This window comes from Hydra vulgaris, chromosome 06 (assembly GCF_038396675.1).
Source record: "Hydra vulgaris chromosome 06, alternate assembly HydraT2T_AEP".
NCBI classification, from domain to species: domain Eukaryota; kingdom Metazoa; phylum Cnidaria; class Hydrozoa; order Anthoathecata; family Hydridae; genus Hydra; species Hydra vulgaris.
The window spans coordinates 39,372,501-39,386,963 of NC_088925.1; the positions used below are offsets into that span (position 1 = coordinate 39,372,501).

General features: G+C 25.5%; 1 protein-coding gene across 2 annotated transcripts in view; it reads right to left on the reverse strand.

Moving 5' to 3' along the window:
• The window catches only part of LOC100200309 (histone-lysine N-methyltransferase SETD2), a 67,899-nt gene that overhangs the window by 16,794 nt on the left and 36,642 nt on the right, over positions 1-14,463 (reverse strand). For both annotated transcript variants that reach the window (XM_065800095.1, XM_065800094.1), the window contains exons 9-16: positions 11,569-11,646; positions 10,397-10,494; positions 8,046-8,143; positions 7,686-7,759; positions 7,308-7,553; positions 6,960-7,224; positions 6,662-6,798; positions 2,355-2,396 (exon numbers count right to left, since the gene is read on the reverse strand). In XM_065800095.1, the coding sequence (XP_065656167.1) occupies positions 2,355-2,396; positions 6,662-6,798; positions 6,960-7,224; positions 7,308-7,553; positions 7,686-7,759; positions 8,046-8,143; positions 10,397-10,494; positions 11,569-11,646 (1,038 nt within the window). The remainder of the gene's footprint in view (positions 1-2,354; positions 2,397-6,661; positions 6,799-6,959; positions 7,225-7,307; positions 7,554-7,685; positions 7,760-8,045; positions 8,144-10,396; positions 10,495-11,568; positions 11,647-14,463) is intronic.

Here is a 14,463-nt window from a genome sequence, read left to right on the forward strand (position 1 = left end):
GATTAAATCACCTCGATTGTGTCTTTCATTTAGTGAGGTAAGATGAAGGTGTGCTAATCTGGCTTCACTGGATAGCGCTTTGAGAGATGGAATTGCATTGGTGGCACGGCTTTGGACTTTTTCAAGTTTTTCAACGTTGTGTGCAGAAAGATAATTTCACACAGGAGCAGCATACTCAAGGTGAGGTCTGACCAGCGATGTGGAGAGCCTCTTCCAAACTTGTGCAATTTTATAAATAAATGATTTCTTTAGTTGACCGAGGACAGAGTTAGCTTTTGATGATATTATTTCAACGTGCGTATCCCATTTAAGGTTGTGTGAAATGCAAATCCCAAGATCTCTTTTACTGTACGATGAATCAAGAAGCTGCTTCCCTTGCTGAGTCAAGATATAGTATTGGTGGTTAGGATTTTTGCTTTTGTTAAAGCGTAAGATAAGGCACTTTTTGTCGTAAGTGCTAGGTTAGAGTCCAAGACACAATGTGATTTATATCCATCTGGAGCAGAGCTGGGCTCTCAGGTGTAGAATTTGTGGAAATAACTTTACTGCCATCAGCGTATAACTTCATTGGATTGCTAACTAGGTCTGTTATGTCATTAATGAATAAGACGAATAGAAGAGGTCCTAGAACAGATCCTTGAGGGACACCACTGGTGACTGGTAACAAATCTGAAATGGTGGAACCTATGACAACTCGTTGTGTTCTTTTAGAAAGAAAAGAATTTATCCAATTAAGAAGCATATTAGAGATACCATAACCAGAAAGTTTGTGGAGCATAAGATCATGAGGAGGTGTGTCAAACGCTTTTTCATAATCTAGGTATAAAGCATCTACACTATAGCCTCTTGCCATTGAGTGTGAGATCTGATCGACAGTTTCCAATAAATTGGTAATGCATGATTTTTTTGAAACAAACCCGTGCTGATTTTGAGATAAAAGATTATTTGCACTTAGATACTCGGTTAAACAATCTTTTACAATACACTCTAAGATTTTGCAGCAGGCAGAAGTTAGGGAAATCGGTCTGTAGTTTGATGCATCAAGTTTAGATCCTTTTTTGTGAAGTGGTGTTATGTTAGCTTCAAGCCAAGCATCTGGGACTTGACCTTCACAAAGGCACGTTCAGAGATGAAGAACATTTGTTGAGGACGTGTGGGTGAATGCTGTTTATGCCTGCTGGTTTATGCAAGTTTAGGTTTGAGAGTAACACTTTTATGTAGTTCTCATTAAGTCTATTCAAGACTGATGTCTCACCAATCACAGAAAATGTGCGCACAGAATGTTGGCAGCGATTGACTCAAACTTAAAGGAGTAAAAATAGATGAAAAGTAATTGTTAAGGATCATAGCTATATGGCTTTCATTAGAAGTAATGTTTCCATTTGACTCTTTCTTAGACCTTATTTGATTTTTAACTTTAAGTTTCATGCTTATATACCTATATATAAGTTTTGGATTTGTCTTGGCTTTTTTGGATATAGATTTTTCATATCGAGCAATAGAATGAGTTAGAGTTTGTTTTACTTTATTGCAGCTATTATTGTATAGTTTAGTGCCCAGATGCCAGTTTGGGTTTTTGCTTCTATAATAAAGTTTTTTTTTATTTTTTATAGCAGAGATTACTTCTTTTGTGATCCAAGGTGTGTGTAAAACAGAATAACTCGATTTGATTGCTGGTATTTGAAGATTACATCCTTCAATATAGATAGATTGGAATACATTTATATAAACATCTTTATAAAAGCATTGCTTATCGTTTTATATCGTCCTTTTACAGCATTTAAAAAAAAATCTACAAACATTTTCATTATATATATAAACTATGCAACAATTTTATGTAGTTTTTTTTTTTGAAGTATTATATATATATATATATATATATATATATATATATATATATATATATATATATATATATATATATATATATTATAATGATCATCGTGTTTAATTTTTGTTGATGATAAAATACATTTAATTTAGGCCTAATTGAAAGATACTTTTTGGTAGCTTTTAATAATACACCAATTATTTATTTTGTTAATTTTTTTTAAAATACAATTTGTTAATTGAAATTTGGCCAAACATGAATCCTTTTTTTAAAATATCAAAATTAATCACTATGTCAAAAAGAAATAAAAAAAATAAAAATAAAAAATAGCACCATTTAAAATTACACGCTAAAAATACTTAACGAAAACATATATTATTGTGTAATGTGACAATGTCTAATTTTTTACAATTAGTGAAATGCTCAAATCAAAGAGATATCAAAATCAAACAACTTTTTTCTAAAGGAGAAAACTAAATTCAATATTTTTATAAAAAAAGTCACTAATAAAAATATATCTTACCAGAGTTATAGGAACAGACTTTTTTGGAATTCTAAACACTTCCTAAAAAATAAAAACTATAGATAAATTTGTTTTAAATGTTGTTTATGGCATCAAAAATAAATGTATTGTTTGTCAATATATAAATATATTGTATATGTCATAAACAAATGTCATATATAATGTGTTGAATATGTCATATATAACATCATATTGATCAAAAAGAAAAACAAAGAATGGAAAAAACTTGGCATGGAATATAAAACACAAAAATTATATTTTTCTTTTTAATTTGTAACAAAACAACAGAACAAAAACTTTAAAAATAAAGATCTTTATAATGAATCATTATTGCATTTCAATTTGATTAGCTCTCAGCTTCATTTTCTTTATAACTAAAATGGTTGTTATAAGTCTTTTATTGAAAACAATATAGTAAACATGCTCAGCTGAATCTTAATAACTTTGCTAGGAAATTTGCTGGAACATTAGAAATATAGTGTTGACTAACTTTTCAAATAATCTATAGATGTTTCTATAGTAACAATACTTATATTAACATGTTCACTTAAAAAAACTTAAATCAATATTTTGCAAGTACTAAAAATATTTAAAAAGTTTGTTTTTTTTAATTTATTTTCACTCAAGAAAATTTAGAAACTTTTAAAATTCTTAATTTGCATTTTAATTATGCTAAATTAAACAAATCAGCTAACCTTGAATGAATTATCAACCCAAGGAAACAAGGAGAGATGAAACAGGTCAATTCTTTTTCTCATATATGATCCAATTTTACTTTTACTCTATATTTTTATAAACAATAATCTTCAATGTGCAATAAACAAATAGAAATTTGTTTTTCGAAAATTTTCCCAATCAATTTCATTTTTCCACGCAGCTGCAAATATTAAATCCATTATTGAATCAAATATTGAATCATTATGAAATTTATTTACAATTTAAAATTTTTTTTTTTTTATTGATTTAAAAAAAAAGAAGTTAAATTTCAAATAAATTAAATAATAATGATTTTTTAATCAACACATCAAGCCATTAGGCTCAAAGTATACTTATAAATATTTTTAATTAAATAACTTTTTATTACTTTTGCATGACTAAAACAACATTTTGTTCATTACCTAATTTTAAAAAGATTTTAAAAATTACTTATTTTAAAGAGTAATAACTTTCGAAAAAAAAAAAAAATTTGCCATAGAAGCAATAAAGTTTACATACATTGATTGAATGAAGTTTACATACATTGAGTTGTTAACTTTTTAAGTTCATTTACTTCTTTTTGTACTTTTACTTTTTTCCATACAAATTTTTTAAACAATTGTTTCTGTTGCTTTTTCATCATTTAATGCTTCAAATTAGCACAGTTCACACAACCACAAGATAATATATAGACATAGCTGTCTGCTAAAAGCTTAACAAAACTTTATTTTAAAATAATTTTTATTTTGTAAAACCTACCTAGCAAATAAAATTTTATCAAAAAATTTTGTACTTTAAACATTCCCTTTCTAAGATAATAATATTAGATATTACTATATATAATGTCGGAAACTTTTTCTTTTATTTACAATTAATCAAGTAAATATTTAAGATATTAAATATTTCTAGTGCAATAAAAAACATAAACTTTCTTATAAATAATCATTTATAAATGTATAATTTTTACAAAGATTTTATAGAACCCTACAAAGATATAAGATACAAAGATAAATTTTTAGAACTCTTCAAAAATTTATTTATAAAAAAATTTAATCATTAAATGATGCATCAATTGTGACTGTATACATAGGCCAGATTTTGGCATAAAATAGCATATGAAATTTACAAAATCATGTTGTGCCAGATCAACACAAGAAAACATTTTTGATGCATATAAAATTCTACATTTAGAATGGTGAAAGGCTATTTTAGGATAAACACGGTTTTATTATACAAGTATTTACTTCTTTTTTAAATTGCTTTTATTTTCTGTGTTTCATTTATCTCCTTGTTTTTTACTTTCATAGTACAACATGCCATAAAAAACTTGTAAAGCTATATTCCTTATATCGTTTTAAGAAAAAATAATTGTAAAACTATATTCCTTATGACATTAAAAATATATATTATGATATGAGTGCCAGCCAAACTATGTATCCCTCAGAATTAGGGTCGGTATTCAGTAATGCAGACCTCACTGCTGACCTAAAAATGTTAAACGTCTGAGATTTTTTGCCCACCTCGTTCTATGTTGTCATATTGACAACATTGTTTTAAAAACTTTGTGCCAACCTGATGCTGACTAAAAATAGTTTAAAGACAGCTAAAAAATGCTGATCTTAATTTTTCAAATTTCAAGGGCTGAATTTGTGTCTATAAATATATGCATATACTTTTTAATACATAAATAAATATATATATATATATTTATATATATATATATATATATATATATATATATATATATATATATATATATATATATATATATATATATATACACATTTCACACCTATGTGTATATATATATATATATATACACATTTCACACCATATATATATATATATATATATATATATATATATATATATATATATATATATATATATATATATATATATATATATATATATATATATATATATCATATGATTTAACCCCCCATTCATAATATCTTATGGTTTAACCCCCCATTTAACAAAAACTCTCCACAAATGTTGCTAAAATGTTCATGTATTTACTAGAAAAAAACTTCTCTAAGACACACAAACTTCACTAAATCTTAAACAGAAACACTGTAAAGGTAAGCTACAGTTGCACTGAAAATATAGAAAAAATTATAAAAAACCACAACATTACATATAAATGCAACATTGCAGCAAAAAACCAACCCAACAAAGTTTATATCGGATTAACGGAAGGTGAGTGGAAAACCAGATATAACAACCATAAATAATCATTCAGTAATGTTAAATACAAAAAGTCTACTGCCCTATTAAACTATGTCTGTGATTTACAAAATAATTTTAATGAAACCCTTATACTAACATGGTATATTCTCAAGTCTACTCAAATATTTCCAAAAAGTGCCCACTTTGGCTGTATGAGAAATTGGCTATTATATCGTATCCAAACCCGAGGAACTGCTACATAAAAGAACCGAAACTATATCAAAGTGCTACCACTAAAATAAGTGCTTATTAAAAAATTACAAAACTCACTACAGACCCAACTAACAATAACTATATTACTCTAATTCAAATATCTCTAGGCTAATAAATTACTCACATACACAGCTTTTGTAATATATTTCATAATATTATATATATTTTTATATCAATTTTTAATTTTGTATTTTTTTAATATATAAATAATGCACATTATCGCATAAACAAATATTTCAAACAACATTTAACATATAACTATTTCACAATTATTAGCTTACTAAAAACAAATTAATAATATTATTAACCTAACTACTAACCGATTTCCGTCCCATAACGATCCAAAATACAAATACAAACCGTAACATCCACTAAACAAATTGTGGCAAAATTAAACTTTTACTATTTACTATATGATTGTGGATATATATGAAACTCAGCGTTGCAATATTAAATTATATTATAAACATTAGCATTTAGCTAACACCTGGTACTGCGCGCATATATATATATATATATATATATATATATATATATATATATATATATATATATATATATATATATATATATACATATATATATATATATATATATATATATATGATTTTAACTTTATTCTCTTAAATTTCCAGCAAGAAAAATCTTTTTTTCCTACATTCTTTCATAAAAATGTAGATTAGAATAGGTAAGCAACACAATGCTATTATTTAGAATAAATCTCAATGTATTTAACATAAAAAAACTTCTGCAGAAATTTTATTGCATGTATTGACTAAAAGTTTGGGTTTAAACATGCAAAATCTACATATGAAAGACAATTATTACAGCAAAAACTAATAACTTTTTTCTATCATTTTCCTTCTATTTCTTTCTCTAAAAAGTGTCTGTAATAAAGTCAGACTTTTGAATGTGATAATTTGCCAACTCAAATCTGCAGTAGTTGATAAGTTTATATATGTATTCTTGTATGTATGCATTTACGTATGTCTTTATTTATGTATGTATGAATGTTTGTATGTATGTATGTATGTATGTATGTATGTATGTATGTATGTATGTATGTATGTATGTATGTATGTATGTATGTGTGTATGTATATGGGTATGTGTGCATATATGTATATATGTATGTATTTTTATTTTTATGTATTAAAAAGTTTATACCTTTAAGGCTTTCCATTCTTCAAGTAAAGATATAGCAATATTGCGTATTTCATTTTCTTTACTAGAATTGTCTGATTTGGTTTTGAGTTTCTTTTTTATTTTTCTGATTTTTTCATCATCAGGATCAAATATTTCTCCTTTTTTGAGAAAATTTAAAAAATCTTTTAAAGACCAAGTATTTATTACTTGAACATTCAATTACAATTTATAAACGCAAAACAATTAGTTCTCTCGTTAAACAACACAAGTAAAATCAATCATGCACTTTTTAAAAAACAAAACGTTTTGTCCTCCTTACCTTCCTCAGTTGATTCTGCATCAGCAGATTTATATATCCTTTCATTGTTAGAAGAGCTACTTGTATCTTCACTTGCATCATTTAATGGAGACTCTGAAAATTCATCAATTTTAAGTTCATTTTCACTTCCAGACTGCTGTTCTTCACTTGAACTTCTTTCTTGAGATATTGGTTTTTTTAACCATTTAGAAACAATATGAACAACTTTGCTGTCATCTAGTTCATTTTTATTTGGTATGGGAATGTGCTTCAGAGTCTTTAAAATCTTTATAAAAAAAAAATTATTAAGTTGATTTACAAAATTTACAAAAATTAATTAAATAATACCTCAACTACAAAAAACAGTACCTCAACTTTATACTTAGTTTTGTGTGATGGAGCATCAACCATCCATGTCCACAACAAACTCAAACCTTTATACCGAACAAAAGATTTAAGAGCATTTGCGTTGGTGGTTGATTGAAGAATTTTGAGCAATTCTCGCCGCTCATGGAGTGTTTCAACTTTAACCATTAATCTTATCAGTTCTAAAACTTGATTATTATCCTTCAACAACCATGTGGAACCAAGAAGTTCATTTAATTCACCTGCAAGCTAAAAAAAAAATTTAATCTGAATATGATTCAATATTAAAAATAAATTTTAATTTAAAAGGAAGGTTTATAATTTTTATAATTTTTAAAGATAAATAATTCTGGAATTTTTTTTAAATAAATGTTTCCTGACCGCAGAATCATAAAACTCCTTAATTTGGTTTCTTCTTTTCTTTGTCTTACTGAATGATGTTGGTGAAGAAGACACTTGAAAAAAAGTCAAATTATAAAATATTGAATGCCCTTGATTAAACCATACAAATCTTTAATTCATATATGAACATTTGATATTAAGAAATTAAAAAAAAGGAAAAAGAAATAACAAGTCAACAGACAGATATAATGTGAAAAACCTATTATTAATCATTTTTATAAATTTAAAATTAAAAAAATAACATTACTAAAAAATTTAGAAGAAATAAATTTAAAGAAATTTAGAAAATTTGAAGTAAAGATGTTAAATCTATGAGTATAGCTCAAAACTATAACTAACTTATTTTTTCTATATAACTGGGTATTGGTCCACTTTGTTCTACTCCAATAACGCCTCGACAAATGGCTGCTCCACAATAACATATTTGGGGTTTTTCTCTAAACAAATTTTAAAATATTTTTTTACCACTACTCTTTAATTTAAAAAAACAGCCTTAAATTTTTCTTTGAAAAATGCTTAGAAGAAACCAATTTTTATCCAATTTATTTCATTATAAACAAAAATTTTTTTTCTCCTTTTAATAAAACTATAAAACGAACTTTGTTATTTAACTTTTACTACCACAAAAAAGAAAAAGCCATACTTACAAATATTAGAGAACATGACTTAATCATAGTGCATTGCACCCTAAACAATAAACTATGCTGTTACCATGCTGTTTTACTAATCAATCCAAATTTGCAACAAAGGGCTCTCTATGTGGCCTTGATAATGTGCGCTAAAGGCATTAGCAGAGACACTATTCATACACAATGTTACACTGTTTAAACTGATATTTTACAGGTGTAATGGAAGCAGCCTCTCTAAGAACTGCCACAGGAGTGGGAAAGCCTTACCATCAGCTAATATCAAAACCATTAAACTGAGTTTTAGAGATATTTCCTTGTTTGACTACTTTGACCTGAATAACTACTGTAATCTAGGTGCCACTGTCAGTGCCACTGGTGGTCTGCTATGTTTTAAAGTCCTGCTCAGACTGTGTACCTGTTGGTGAAAAACTACCAGACAGCATATCTAGCCAGTCTGCATAACAATTTACTAGCCAACACAGCAAAAAATGGGAGTCAAAATTCCCTCAGCTTTTACAATCTTAGCAGTTATCATAAATAATGATAACTGCTGATTTTATCATTATTACCACTGTTGTAATATTTGCTTTATATATTACATTTATATTGCTCTTATAATCAAGTAATTAATTGTTCCATTTAACAATATTATATTAATATTCAGCAATATTATATTTTAAAACCATAATCCTTCCCACCTCTGATAAGATCCATTTCTGTTTTTCAAAAAAAATGTTATTAAATGCTGTTACTTACTTGTAGGTTAACATAAAAGTAATTTTTACATTTTTTTTGAAAGAAAACAACAACAAAAAAAACAATAAATAAGTAAAAGCAACACTACCTAATTAATGCCTAAACCTAACTAAGTATCTTAAACAATGTTATATGTTAGATATAGTATCTTAAACGATATAGTTAAATGTTAGATGTTAGATATAGTATCTTAAACCATATAGGTAAATGTTAAATGTTAGATATAGTATCTTAAACGATATAGTTAAATGCAGTTAGAGATGTTAGTATCTAAAACCTTTATTGTGAAAAATATACTTTAGAAAGTTATTTTAGAAAAAGAAAGTTTTTGATAAAACATGCATAGTTATTCTGAAAGCAAGTTCAATCAAGATTTTAGATAACAATTTCTTACCAAGTGTTAAATTTTTGATTAAAAGTTATAATCATTTGAGCATATTATATTGTAAATAAGCAATAAACACAGAATTTTAAAAAGATCTAAAAAGCTTGATCTAAAAAGGTTGTCACCTTGTCCCTGGTAGCACTTCGCTCAACTTGTTTCTCAGTGCAGCAGCCTTGTTTTGGAGTTGGGAGAGGGTTATAACTATTAAGTAGCATCTGTAGAGGCCTTCTTGGCCTTGAGGAGGTGAATAACAAAAAAACAAACAAAAATATTTTGTTGAAGATTTTCGGTAAAAAAATAAAAAGTTAAAGTAATTTTTTTTGTAATCTAAAATCTTGTATAAATTTGCTTTTAAAATATCTGAAACTTTTTAAAACTTTTTTTGTTTTTCTGCTTCAATACAATACTTTTTTTTTTTTTTTTTACTTTTTTTCAATACTTTTGTTATGATGCGTATAAAAACACTTGCAATAAAAGACACCTTTCTTATTTTTTAGTCACAATCGCTCAATATATTTTTTACTCACTATCACCCATCTTATTTTTTAGTTAGCTTTTATTTAACTCTAGTAAAAAAAAAAGTTGTTTAGCTATTTTTAAATCTGGAAGTTTTAAATGTTGCTTTTTGTTGATTATTTTTTGTTTATATTATAACTTCCATACTAATTCAGTAAAAATGCGTAAATTAAACTTTTTTTTCTTCGCAAACGTTTATGCTTTAGGATACCTCAAAAACATCTTTAGGATACATCAAAAACATCTTATTAAATAGTTAAACCATAAAAAAAACAAATATGAAAACGTATTTGGAAAAATATATATATATAAAACTTTATTTAAAAACCCAACTCATTTAAAAATCAATAAAATCATTTTCATTAAACAAAAATGAAACAGAAGCATTTAACTCAAAAACATACCCATATCTTTGAAATTGATAGTCAAAACTTAACTCTTCTCCGGCTTCAATATAACGCAAAGCAAAAAATCCAACTCGTAGAAAACCATTAACGGTCCACTGCACAAAAAATTATTGAAATTTATTGCTAATTCACAAAATACAACTTTATTAAAAAAAAATTAATCAGGGTGTTAGCCAGGAATATATTTTTTACCAGATTTTTGTGATATTGGGAATATTTATTGTTATTGCTCTACAAAATAAATTAAGAAGAATAAATCTTTAATAAATTAAAATTTTTTTTATCAAAATTACCTAATTACTTAAAAAAAAAAGTTGATTGAATTTTGGAAATTTTAAACCCATTGGGAATTCCTCAGTACACACAGTCTAATTGGGCTGGCTGACACCTTGTTAATGCAAAACAAGCTAAAAAAAACTTATCTAACAAAAAATAAAAAAACTTTTTCAATTTAAATAGCACAGAAACATTGAATGAAATTCAATGCTTGTGGTTATAAATTAAGACATTGAATATAATTCAATGCTTTTGGTTCTAGATTAAAATTAGTTTGATTTTTTTAACTGCAAGTAAAGTTTTGCATTGTAAAAAATAAAGTAGACAATCTGTTTTAGCAGGTAGTGTACAAGAAATGTATCATCTATAAATGTAAGATCTAAGAAATGTATCATCTATACATCTATTAATAACAGGCTTAAAAAGTTTTTATTCCACAGGTTATTATATTGAAGCTCTTTGCAGTTTATTAAAAGTATTTTTTTTTAATGATTGTGCATACTTTTTTTATTTATCTTTGTATATAATGCTATAGCGATGTAGTGGTAGAGCACTCATTTCTGAGTTTGATTCTCACCATAAAGTCTCTGTTGTTGCTAAATTGCTGCACTCAACTTGTTAAAGAAACAAAATGAGTGCAGCAATTGTTTCTTTGTAGTGAATGCACCAACAACAATAAAAAAATAAAAATAGTATTGCTGCAAAAAAAAAAGAAAGAAAAAAAAAAAAGTAGCCTCCTTGACTGTAATGACCCTGGCTTTAGGGAGGTAAAAAAAAATTTTAAATTTTAAAAAATTAATGCAAAAATATGTTAAAAAGATGCATTTAAAATGTTTAAAAATTTAGCTATTGTGTTACAAAAAAACTAAAATAAACCATTACCTTAAACTTACCTTTTGAGTAATACAATTTGGATCGCAACTGTGATTAATAAAACGCGATTTGCTTCCTTTCTTTGTTGCATCAATTATCTGAGTTTTTAATTTAAAAAAATCAATATTAATTACACAATATTAATTAAACACTACACAATACAGAATGTAGCTGAGTGTGGTTACTTAAAATGTGGCTGGTTTAAATAATAAAAAAAAATCTTTTAATCGCCATCACAACTGCCAAACAAAGCAAATCATATAACTTTTTATTATATTTTTTATTTAAAGATATATATCTAAATAACATTTTACTTCTATTTGTAAATTAAAACAATTGTACATTTAAAAATTTACCAATTTATTTTTAATAAGTAATGTTAACACAGCCCTGGTCACAAACCTGGCTATTTTTTATCAAACCTGGCTCCAGCCCCTGTCAAATATTAATTCCAGTCTTTTACTGCTTTTAATACTTTTTTATTGAATTAAATAATATTCATAATTAAGTTATAACTATTAATAGTAATTAATCTCTTTTATTAATTTAATGAAAAAGTTAGTACAACATAAAATAGTGCAGCATACAAAGCATGAATAAAGAAAATATTATCATGTGAAACTTTGATCTATTTTGTGTGGCTTTGCCTTTAGGCTTGGAGTAAAACTAAAAAGTTATTTTTTGATTATTTTATATTTTACCCTAAATAAATACAACATAAAATGTGACTTTATGGCTTTTTTTTTATTTTTTATTATATTATCAATTTTCTATAAGGAACCCAATATTGGTATATATCCAATCTTTAAAAGATTTAAATACCAATTTTTCAGTATATTGAATGTTGCATTTTTAGCCATAGTTTTCTAACAGTAATTTTATTTACTGTTAGAAAAATACTTATATTTAACAGCTTTTATTTACTTTTTTCAATTAATCGATAAGAAAATAATTAATGTGAACCTTAAAGTGAAAACAGAGTATTTAATGTGAACCTACATTTATGTAAATACAAAAAAACATCTATATCTGTATAAAAAAACAACAAATTACTGAATATATGTTTGTTTTCATTCAAATAATTGAACAAATACTGGATAATTAATACTTGTTTACCAAATAGATGTTTTACGAATTTGTTTGTTTCCGCTTATTTGTTTAAGTAATAAATAACTTTTCAGCAAATAAGCATGTGTGAATTTTTTTTTTAAATTTGCAAAAATTTTCAGCTGTATTTAAATATATAAAAATTATATTCCTTTTTTTTAAAAGGTTTTAAGAAACTTTCTTTAATTAAAAAAAACTATTTCATACTACCTAGCCTTCCCAGGAAACGGGTGAAAGTTTTTTGTCTTGTATGTCCAGGCATGAGTATTTTATTTTAGACAACTTGTGTTCAGACTACAACAGCTATGAACAAGTTCATGGCTGTTGTAGTCTGAACACAAAAGTTTCAAAAACAAAAAATGCAAAAGTAACATAATAGGAAATTAAAATAAATTTAGTAGAAAAAAATAAAAAGAACTTAAAAATTTAAATAAATTGTGTATTATTTTTATTTTTGTTTTTTAGAGTCTTTTAAGCTGTGCGCGTGCGGTGGCACGCCTTGTTCGTCCACGCTTAAAGTAATTTTTTTAGACAGCTTGACCACATTTTTATAAAGTAAGCGTTTTAAGAATTCGCAGCAAAATAAAGCTATAAGAAACTAGAGAATAAATCAGCAATACTCGAAGAAAAGAACTGAAGACTATACGAAATAGAAAATCTAAATATAATAAGCTAAAAAAAATTAAATAATAAAAAAAGAAAATTGTTGTCAAAAAAATAATATACCTAAATATTTACTGTTTTTGTTTTCTTATTTTAGAGCGTTTGTTATTTTTTTCGTGATTTTTTTCAGTCAGTATATAAAGGAAACTTTACAAATTGTGCTAGAAACACTGACAATTTTTAAATTTATTTTTCAAATGTTTTTGTTAAACTTTACTGTTTTTATCAATGCACAGTAAAGCGAGAAATCTAATTGCTATTTATTTGTAAAAAAAAAAAATTTTAAACAAGTTTTTGATGTAAAAAAAATGAAACGGTGCTGCAAAATTTTGTGGGCTAGTGCATGGTTAATTTACTGAACTTTCTTAACGAAATTTTTAGGAGCCTATTTAAAACGTCTTCTTAAGTTTTTAAGTACATTTTTTGTAAACAGAGCAATGGTTATGTTCAGTATTTCTAATAATTTATAAACATTGGAAACTGGATAATATAAAAGAAACAATTTGAGACATGCATCAAATGCAGTATAAAAACATTTATCAAAGAAACTTATTCTTTTATTTAACTTATTCCATCATTAACAAAATTCAAATATTTTTTTTACAAATAAATAACAATTTATTTTTTAATTTTCCTATTATATAAGTATTGAGAAAAAATGTCAAATATAGCAAAAACTCTTTTAAAAGCAAAAAGACGTTAAAACGAATAAACATAATTAAAAAAATTAAAAAAATTTCTCACAGTTCTAGCATACATAGCAAATTAGTTTCTTAATTATTTGGACTGATAAAAATCATGAATAAATTGCATATCAAAACTTTTGTATAAAAATTTTAAAAAAAAAATACTTTTTTTAATTAAATTTTCTAGTTTATTTAATTAAACTTGTTATTTTGTTATAGTTTTGTTTCCTTTTTTGAAGATTGTTTTTTTTTCTAAGTAGATAAGCTTTTTGCTGCAAATAATAAAAAGAAAAACAAAAATACAAATTGCCATCTGTTTGCAAGATATATTTGCATAACTTTAATGTAACAAGTATATATTTTCCCTATATAAAATCGTCTATGTAATGCATGCGTATACTTTTATGCATAACTTTGCTTTTCATATAATTATATTTGTTTTCTTATTTTATTTATACT